Source organism: Carassius gibelio, chromosome A11, assembly GCF_023724105.1.
Source record: "Carassius gibelio isolate Cgi1373 ecotype wild population from Czech Republic chromosome A11, carGib1.2-hapl.c, whole genome shotgun sequence".
Classification (NCBI taxonomy): Eukaryota; Metazoa; Chordata; class Actinopteri; order Cypriniformes; family Cyprinidae; genus Carassius; species Carassius gibelio.
This window is the reverse complement of record NC_068381.1, coordinates 9,605,875-9,615,857: the sequence shown is the minus strand read 5'-3', so window position 1 is coordinate 9,615,857 and position 9,983 is coordinate 9,605,875. Positions and strand designations below refer to the sequence as shown.

General features: G+C 37.1%; 1 protein-coding gene across 2 annotated transcripts in view; it reads right to left on the bottom strand.

The window, feature by feature from the left end:
• Positions 1–2,283: 2,283 nt before the first annotated feature.
• Positions 2,284–9,983, bottom strand: part of LOC128022263 (lysine-specific demethylase phf2-like) — a 30,839-nt gene continuing 23,139 nt past the window's right edge. The window contains exons 18-22 of one of the 2 annotated variants that reach the window (XM_052609633.1): positions 8,032–8,312; positions 6,082–6,177; positions 5,888–5,997; positions 4,791–5,085; positions 2,284–4,572 (exon numbers count right to left, since the gene is read on the bottom strand). In XM_052609633.1, the coding sequence (XP_052465593.1) occupies positions 4,484–4,572; positions 4,791–5,085; positions 5,888–5,997; positions 6,082–6,177; positions 8,032–8,312 (871 nt within the window). In that variant the 3' untranslated portion in view covers positions 2,284–4,483. Of the gene's footprint in view, positions 4,573–4,790; positions 5,086–5,887; positions 5,998–6,081; positions 6,178–8,031; positions 8,334–9,983 lie in introns of both variants that reach the window. The other variant, XM_052609632.1, reaches the window with a different exon arrangement.

The following is a 9,983-nucleotide window of genomic DNA, read 5'->3' as shown; positions in this document are numbered from 1 at the left end:
GAACCCATCAAATACTTAAGCCAAATCATCAATGTCCACTGAAAATTGACGATGAATGTTTTTTCTCTCTCAACATAGCCAGCATGCCTGTTCGTTTTTTTTTTTTTTGCTCTGATTTTTTGGCGAGGGGAATGTCCTGCATTGCTTTAGCCATCTGCCATCCACAAGCTGAACATTAACACACACACTGAGGACATCGGACAGATGTCTCTGTGGATGAAGAATATATTTGAAATGTAAGTACGGTCTTATTCAGTTTTTTTCAAATCTATTTAACAGTACATATTGAAATATTACCAGCGAACACAATTCATCTTAAAAAAGCTTTCTAAAGGCTTACAGTATGCTTAAATCATTCAAGTTAGTTTTGTTGAATTAAAATAATTAAAATACAAATGTGAATTTATTAAGAAGTTTTTTTTTTTTTTTTTTTTTTTAAGTTGGACCAGATACCAAAGGGGGAAAAAAAATCTGTAATCTATGAAAATGTTCACATTTTGGTCAATTTAATACTATTCCCAAATGTGTATAGTAGATGAATAAAATAAATGCATAAACAATTGACAAGTTTGACTGTTAATGTAATTAAAATACATGGGAAATAAAATCACAGTTTATTTATTAATTGGTTTAAACAGCATTAAAATATATTTATCCACAGAACCCGTGAATGAAGATGTTAGGGTTCTTTGTCAATGTTCTATATTAAATAATTTTTGTAATGATATATTTAATTAAAGAGCTTAACCACCCGTCTTCTTCCAAATCAGTCATACTAATCTTTTTGAAATGGTGCTGCTTTTTCTGATGTTAACTAACTGCTAAAACAATGTTTGCTAAACACTGCTGTGCACAGACAAACAAACTGGTGGCAGGAACAAGTTAGGCCTGATATACGGGCCTCTTCTGCAATTGCTCTTAGAGATAAACATCATTAATATGCTACAAAGTACTTAGGGGGGACATTGGTGCAACTTTGCTGGGGGGTTTGGTTTACCGTGAGGCAATGAGCTGTGGCGTTTTCTGCACTGTGTGTGTGATACGTGGCAGATGTCGATGACAAAATCTGCATTTCTATGTTTAGAGTGGAAGCCTGCCTGCCACATACTCCAGCGATAACAAATACCTACTCAAATATGGCTTTATCCTAAATTATTTGAAATGTATGTCATGCCGTTACGATTTATTTGGGATTGTGTGTAACGTCGGAGACCAAAGGAAAGAAATAAAGGCAAAAGTAAACATGAAAAAAATGTTGAAATTGGTTTTTAGGCCACATTTGTACAGTAATTGTTTGCTTATGGACAAATGTTTTTGAACTAGGTTAACATTTTTCTGCATTTCCTCTCCAAATGAGCTCAAAAAAACCCATCAGTGACAAACCTTCTTTTGTTTATGCAGCAATTGTCGTACTACACATTCCAGAGCACGAACTCACATTTGATCAGTAAGAAATCCTAACTGGTGTCATGAATTTAGCAGATGTACCTACCGGTCAACCCTTTCCGCTGGGAAGCAACAGACGTATTTTCTGGGACGTCTATCTCCACCTGGTGGCTCTCTGCATGTTCACCTCCAATCCTCATTAATCAGGGCAAGAAGAGAGCTAAAGAGGTTGAAAATAAGAACAATTGGAAGCCACGGGGAAATAAAGAAAAAACAGAGAGATACGATTTACACACAGAGCTAAAGATAACAGGAGAGGAATATTATTCTACACACATTCTCTTATACATATGAACCGTGTTGCAAATAATAATACAATATTTGACTTATATGAACATGGATCGAGTATTAACAGTGTTGCCCTTGGCTTGGTTCATGTTAATGATTTGGCTGGAGCCGCTGGTGTTTTGGCTTCAGTTGTGTATTAATGAACAAAAGCAAAAAGTGCAGCTTGGCTCCCAGTGGACAATGTGGTTCTAAATGGGGGGATTGTGTGCAAGTTGAGAGTTTCTCCAGGGCATCAGACCTGAGTGGTACAGTAGCATGAGCCCATTTAGAAGTAATTACCACGGCATGTTCCAGAGAACGTGTGTAGCCCTGCCATTCCACATGAATGGTGGAAGAACATGTTCCCAAAACTGACTTTTGTGTGCCGTTATGGCATGGGAACAGACTTAAATACATAATTAGCGACTTCATTTAGAAAAACAAATTATGCATGGGACAATAAACCCTAATATAAAAAGGTTAAAAATAAACAGAAAGACATATGACATTTAATACAAAAAAAATATATATATCTTTATGAGTCTGAAAAACGGTGCACTACTACAAAAGTATCATTCACTGCCTTGAAACAGTGGATGCATTTAATAGTTTGAACATAAAAATAAACCACAACAAAGCAACACACATTTTGTACAAATAAAAACCTGAAATAGTTCCATTGACAAAGATTCTGAGTGTTTCGATTCGGAAAGGTGGATACAAGATTTACATTGCTAACTAAAACACTGCAAATAATGAGCACAGTAAACCTTGTTAAGAATGTATATGCTCTATTACCAAAATAAAACTTGTGGCATGATGGTATGGATCTTTAAAATAGCTGCTTAATAATAATGTAACATTTCATATTGATGAGCGGTTGCACTTGATTTGATGAAAACAATAAAGACGTGGTTTTGCAAAGACAAAAAAAAAAAAACTATTGCCCGAAGTTAATGATAGAAGTGTCCTAAGGGGCTCACAGACTGATAAAATATTTCAAACAAAACCTCTTAAGAATTATACAAGTATAAAAGGCTACAAACTTACATCACTGACACAGAAAACACTTCACAAGGTGCTAGTGAAATAACTTTAAAATACATCAGGGGTATTTTAGCTCAAATGCCAAGCTGGTCGTAGAAACTGTGATTTTTTTTTTTCTTCTTCTCCCCCGTCATAAATGAATAATAATACACTTGTTTTTCTGCATGTAAGGCCATATGAGAATAAATGTTACACTGTTTACTTTGTTCTCCAGGCAACACCTTTTGTCTAATGTAACAGAATGAAATGAAAACATAACGATGGTTAAAAAAGTTCAGCTATTGTGTATCTAACAAAAATTTTAAAAGATGATGGTTATTTCTATATCTTTATATATATATTTTTGTCTGTAATTAGCAAAAACTAGTAAAAATGTATAATGAAGTATTAAGGAAAAAAGGATACAAAAAGTAGTCATTTAAAAAGCTATATACAGGCTACATTCTACATACTGTACTGTGAAGCAAATGCATATTTCATTCTAGGGTAATTGGTGCTGCCTGTGAAACAAACAGAAGAGAGAAAGTATCCCCATGTAGTGAAATGTCAAGGATGAGGCTTATCATCAGTGCTTGAGATCTCTTTCATGTAGTGATGCATTATGTTTGGCGAGTGTTTTGTATCATAAAATAGAACCGTAATAAGAGCTACATTGTCAAACAATAAAAAATAAAAATAAAAAAAACAGCATGACATAAAACTGATTGTAGTATCAATGTCTAAAAACAATAAAAATATATAAATAACATTTTAAAAGATGTGCTAACAATTCAGTCAAAGTTTAGCATGACTTTTTTTTTTCATGTGATACACTGATTTTCTAGACCAACAGGGGAAAATTTAGTGAAAATGTGGTTTATCGATATGCATGTTTAATTGCATGATTTGTCGAAATAGACAGTTTTTCCCGAACAAAAAAAAAAATATATAAAAAAAAATTAAAAGCTGTCATTTTATAATAGCTGTTAAGATATACAAAACTACTAAAAATTGAGTTCATATTTGTGCTTCACTGAAGATTTGCAAGTGCCTCCTGGCTTCAAACTACCTATGACATGTACAATTATATTAGGTCAATAAATATTATCTGTGATAGTGCTTAGCAAACAGAAAAGTACTTTTGTCCTGTGTAGGTAATGCGTATAAAAAAAATGCAGAATTAAGTAAAGTAAATTCCAAATGAGGGAACATAAAATCACCCGCCAGTTGTGAAATTCGTCATGTCTTCAGTATACTTGTTAAAAAACAAAAAAAAGACAATGATAAGCCACATCCAAAAAGCAGTAATGAATTTCTTGTTTGCACCCTTCCACCAATCCTTCCCCCTCCTCAAAACAATGCATGCAAACGGAATACATGCAGGGGATACTTTCTTTATCTTGGAATGACTGCTATTTACTGTATCTTAGAATATATTAGCAACCCCTGATAAACTGATAGCCGTAGTAAAACAAGACAAATTCTTCTTACAAAATATTAATAGCAGGTATTCTGTACATTTTTAATATCTGAAAATTATAAAGTAAAAGAAAAGGCAAAAACCTATCTGAGCTATGTTCTTCTTAGAAATTGAAAACTTGTGGGATCCTGTTCGCATTCCCGTCTGTTTCTGTCCTTATGCTCTCATCCCAGCTCATCGAGGGAGGGAGGGAGGGAGGGAGGGAGCAATCAGTCCTCGGGTCCATAAACATCAGGAGAACACCCGAGTCGCCCATTGTCCACGTTACAGCAGGAGCTTGCCGTTACGATGAATCTTTAAGATTTTTCCAAGTCTCTGTTTGGCCGTTGCCATTCCTTTCTTTAGCCGCTTCGCTGTGGGGAAGACAAAGCGAAATGGTTAGCATATGCAACAACAACATTGCAACTCTGATCACGGCAATGCATTATTAAGCCACAGCTGTGTCAATAAAGTCTTAAAGATCCAGAAACTGCAACTCTTATACTGGCCAGCGCAACAAAGAAACCTTTAAACATTAATACTCATCAAAAAAAAAAAAAAATAGTCCTATTTATGTTTTGGCCAAAATCACCTTTGGAGTCCGTCGAGTTCCCACGTTCGACTTTGGCTGGCGGGACAGATAAGGTGTTCTGAGATGACGATGATGATGAAGGCCGTCTCTGGCTGAGGAAGACTCCGGGGGCCATGGGTTGCGAGCTGCCGGCGGTCTTGCTCGTTCCAGTGCTGTATTCATGGTCGCCCTGGTTGGTCTCAGAGTCCGGGGTAGGTTCTGGAGAGCTGCTGTCCTGAGAGAGTTTGTGAGGCTCCTCTACAGCCATGGGCTTCTTTTTGGTACTCTTTTTCTTCTTCTTGATCTTCTGCTCCTCCTGTAGCAAGAACTGGTTAGTAGGGGTCATTTAGCTAAATCAGTCTTACAGCCGTTTCTATAGAAATGGAAGCTATTAGAAAGGATTCAGAATTTATTTTACTTTAATGACACTCAAGCTGCATAAAACCTGATGATCATGTATTTCAGCATGATCCAAAAAAACATCTTGTGCTCAAAGGAGTTCACATCAACAAAATCATAATATAATTTTTCAAAATCATACAACAATATATTCACAATGTGGTCTCAACTATTTGGACCCCACTGTAAATGAATGCCATGGTACAACGCAGATACAGCATTCACAAAATTGTAATTAAATTAATTGTCTATCGCTGTATGATTGTGGAAAAAATCTGCCCATTCACGGGAAAGCTGTGACCTCTCTCAAAGTTCAAATACCACTACAACCTGAACAGATGCTCCATCTAGCAGCTTATTCGAATTTACACAGCCATACTTGTTTGGTAATATGCATTTACGTGATGAAGGTATAGCTAGTTAAACTGTAGGCTGTAGTAATGGTCTAACTCCACAATTCAGTACTGCACAGTTAACAGTCTTTGTACCGTGTATTCAGCAATAGATTTCGAACATTTAATGTGCGTTTATAAACAATTCTCTGAATTGACTTTACACAGACTTTAATTAATTTGCATTTAAAAATAGAAAAATAAATGTTTTCTGTAAATTCACGGGAATACTAATAATAGGTGAGGACAGTCTTAAAATGACTCTATACTGACAGATTAAATGTCCTGGTAAATATCAGTTATTGCACTGAAGAACAAAGTTTTAACCTGATGAGACAATTTAGCTGCCGCAGCTGCCAATCCTGTCTCTATGGATGCCACACGTGCCCCCTCCCGAGCTGGTCTCTCCTGTCGTGGTACAGTAGGCCCAACTCGTGCTGCAACAGTATGAATATAATCCCATGTGATTACATTTTTATAGTCAGATTCCCAGCTGAAACTGTAGACTTTGTTTGCACTACCTGTAGGACTATATGGAGTGTCATCTGTATTTTTCCTTTTTTTGGATCTTGATTTGAAAATGGGGCTGTCTTCCTCAGATTCCAGAGACGGATAAACTGGGGGGATGGGGGAGAAACATAATTGTCATTTAACACCATTGCAGCATCTATAGGCTTGTTCACACCGGGACGAATATCGCCCATGATTATCGCAGACGTTGAACGCCTTCTGACTAAAAAAAGGGCACCAATGTGAGAGTGCACAACGACGCGCAAAACGTGAGGCACAAAAGCGTAATTTTTTTAAAAAGCCTCAGGCTCGTTTTTTTGGTTTGATGCACCATGTTAAAAACTGTCTGAGACTGGTGCTTTTGTTCAGTGCCTGAAGCTGCTAAAAGTTAAAGTAAAACACGACTTGGTGGCACTCAAGCACAAAACGGTCTTGCCGAGCACACTTGATACCTAATGAGGAAGAGGAAGTAAATAGACCAAGAAGATGCATCGAGGCAAGATGAATTTAGAGCTGCTGGTCTCATTGGTGTCTGAACACAACAGGGACTACAAAAATCCCGAAAAGATGGAGTTGTTATGGAGAGGAATTGCAGATCAAATAGGATTCGATGTGTACCATTGTATTTCTGTTTTTTATTAAGCGCCATCTAATGAAAGGGAGGGAATTTGCATGTTCACTCGGCTCATTGCCATCAAAAATCGTTTGGGTATGTATACAAAATACGCGTCGAAAAACGTCAGGGATAACCGTGCGTGATAACTGTGCACGATAATCGGCCCCGGTGTGTACAAGGCTTGACCTTTAAAAAAATAAAAACTGCTTTCAAACATTTGCATTAATAAAGTTTGGTCTTGCTATAAAATTCAAGGCTATATTCATTATAAAATCAAGAGTAATAAATTCTAAATAATCATAACAACAACAATACTTCAATAAATTGTAAAGAATAATTTAACAATATTATCTCTATAAAAAAAAAAAATGTGCAATGTCGAAAAAACATTCATTTTAAACACATAGTTTGTATATAAGAAACCACCCTTTTTTTGCACTCCATAAACTACAGTTTTAAGTATTTTCTCATTGGACAGGATGTTAGCGTGACACAGATGCACGGCAGCTGTTCCTTGCCCTGCCTTGGCCTGCATGCACCTAGCTTCTTTGAACTCAACTACTCAGGAACACGCAATTTCCAACAATTAAATTATCAAGACAAAGAAAAAAATGTTTACAGAAAGGAGGAATGCTCGTGTGTTTGATAAAACTCTCTCTTAGTGTGAGTCCAAATGGGAATGTGCGTGCTAGTAATGACTAATTAGGGTATCAGATCAAAAAGCATTTAAAACAACAGTTTAAAACTCATGCTAATGGATTATTAACAGGCTACTAATGGTCTTGCTGTTCTTGGAAGGGGTTCACAAAAGCTATAAAAGAGACTCAGAAAGGAGAGATTGAAAAGTTCTAGCTGAGAGTAAAAACGCATGTCACTTTGCCGTGAATGAAAACCCTTAAGTCAAAATTAAACTCTAATCAGAACGTTGATAGAGCAGATTTACACTGTTTGGCTTTGCTCTAAGAGCACCTGGGCAATTCCAAATGATCATGAAACATCCTTGACAAATTGTCTCAGAGGAACTAATTGGTCTTGATAATAGTGCAAACAAGCTATCCAAGATGAAGGTACGAGAGAATTGCAATCTGTTCTCCAAATGGGTTCTTAAGGGGATAGTTCAGCCAAAAAATTAAAATGTCATCATTTACTCACCCTCATGTCATTCCAAACCTGCATGACTTCATTTCCTCTAAATGTTGGGGTCCAAACAACATTACACCACTTAATTGTATGGACAACAAAAACACCGAGACGTTTTTCGAATATGTTCCTCAGGAGAAAGAAAGTCAATTTTGCGTGAACTACCATTTAAGCACAGTAAAAAGAATCCCTTTGAAGAACTTACCATAATCAGAATCCTTAAAGCAAGCGTCCATGTGGTCCTGGTCATCATCGAACATGTCCAAACTGTCCACACTGCTGCTCTTTTGCGTCTTCTTGGGTAAGCGTTTGGCCGGCCGCTTGCTGTTGCTTGCCATTGCTCCGGTCACGCTGCTCGGCTTCTTGCTGGCTGTGCTGCTGTGCGAGTTGTTCTTTGTTTGGCTATTGCTCCAGGACGTTTGCAGGAGAGAGTCTGATGACTGCAGGTTAGCCATGGACAGCATGCCCTGGATGGCCTCCTGTGTGCTGGGGGATGCAGGTGGCTGACTGTAAGTCCATCAATAAGAAATACACAACACACACGTACATTACTCCGAGTGTCAGTGGAATGAGAAGCGATTCGAGTTTTCGGTAGTGAGTCGGGTGATGGAAAGCAACGAGGTTGGAGATGGATACTTAAAGGTGAAATGTGTCATGTCTGCACGGCTAGTGTATCAGACATTTCCCAGACAAATAGAATAGAATCAAAGGTTTAATTTACACTAAAAATCTCAAATCACGAAAACCAGTATTTCCAGGCCACATTATTTAACCACATGACTTGAGGCACTTTGATGCACATTTATGACTTCATTGTCAAGTAAACATGTTTCCTTTGTAGTTAATTTTCATGTCTTCAACTAAAGAATAAATAAACGCAAATTAAGTTTTATTTATGTGCATTATTAAATTCATTGTTTCCATCCACCATTTTTTTCAATATCCAGTGTTGTTGCTGATAAAGCAGTGGTTCCCAAGCTTTTTCAACTCACGGCCCACACAACCAAACACGTGTGTTTGCGCAGCCCACTGCAAAAAAAAATTAACTGACCCCGCTATTGTTGAGATAATCACTTAGTACTCAGAAGCTATATTGTTAACTGTATTTATTGAATGAACTAGGTCTGTGCGATTTCTTTGATCAATTTTGCGATTTCGATTTTAATCAATTTTGACATACACAGATATGTTTTACAGTTATAAATAGTTGTCAAATAGTTGTAACGTCTCTAGAACAGACATAAGTCAAAATAAAAAATACGCATCACAGACAGTTTGTGAACCTTGAGGAGTTAGGCATATGCCCAGTCTGTTCTGTTCTCGTGCTAAGCGCGTTGCATCCTGATTGGATCGGATAGCATACTGCGGGAGGTCAGGGCTCCGGAAAACCATGCTATAAAGCGATTTAGAAATCGCGCACGCTCATATCGTGATTATATGATGCTATTAATCGCACAGCCCTAGAATGAACTGGCAAAAAGACAATAACTCGGGCTGGCACCGCTCAGCGGGTAGACAAGTCAGCGGAGCAAGCAGTCAGGAGGGAACATGTTGACAGCCATTTATGGATGTTTGAATTTGTTGTTCTGTGGCATATGCACCAAAAATATAAATTGGTGGTTTATTCTTAAACCAATCAGCGAGCTCGAATAGTGGAATCATAGTGACAGTTTAATATTTATTTTTGTAATTTAATTATATATATGAAATGTTATTAAGTTATGACTTAGACATTTTTACATATATTAACAATATTATTATTTCTTTTAATAGTAATTGGCAGCCCACCTGCAATACCATCGCAATGGTCGCCGCGGCCCACAGCTTGAAAACCACTGTGATAAAGGAACTCCACTATTTTTGAAAATAGGCTCATTTTCTAAATCCCCTAGAGTTAAACTGTTGAGTTTTACAGTTTTCGAATCCATTCAGCCGATCTCCGGGTCTGGCGGTAGCACTTTTAGCTTAGCTTAGCATAGATCATTGAATGTAATTTGACCTTTAGCATTTCGCTCAAAAATGACCAAAGAGTTTCTATATTTAAAACTTGACTCTTCTGTAGTTATATTGTGTACTAAGACAGACGGAAAAAGAAAAGTTGGGATTTTCTAGGTTGATATGGCTAGGAACTATACTCTCATTCCGGAATAATAATCA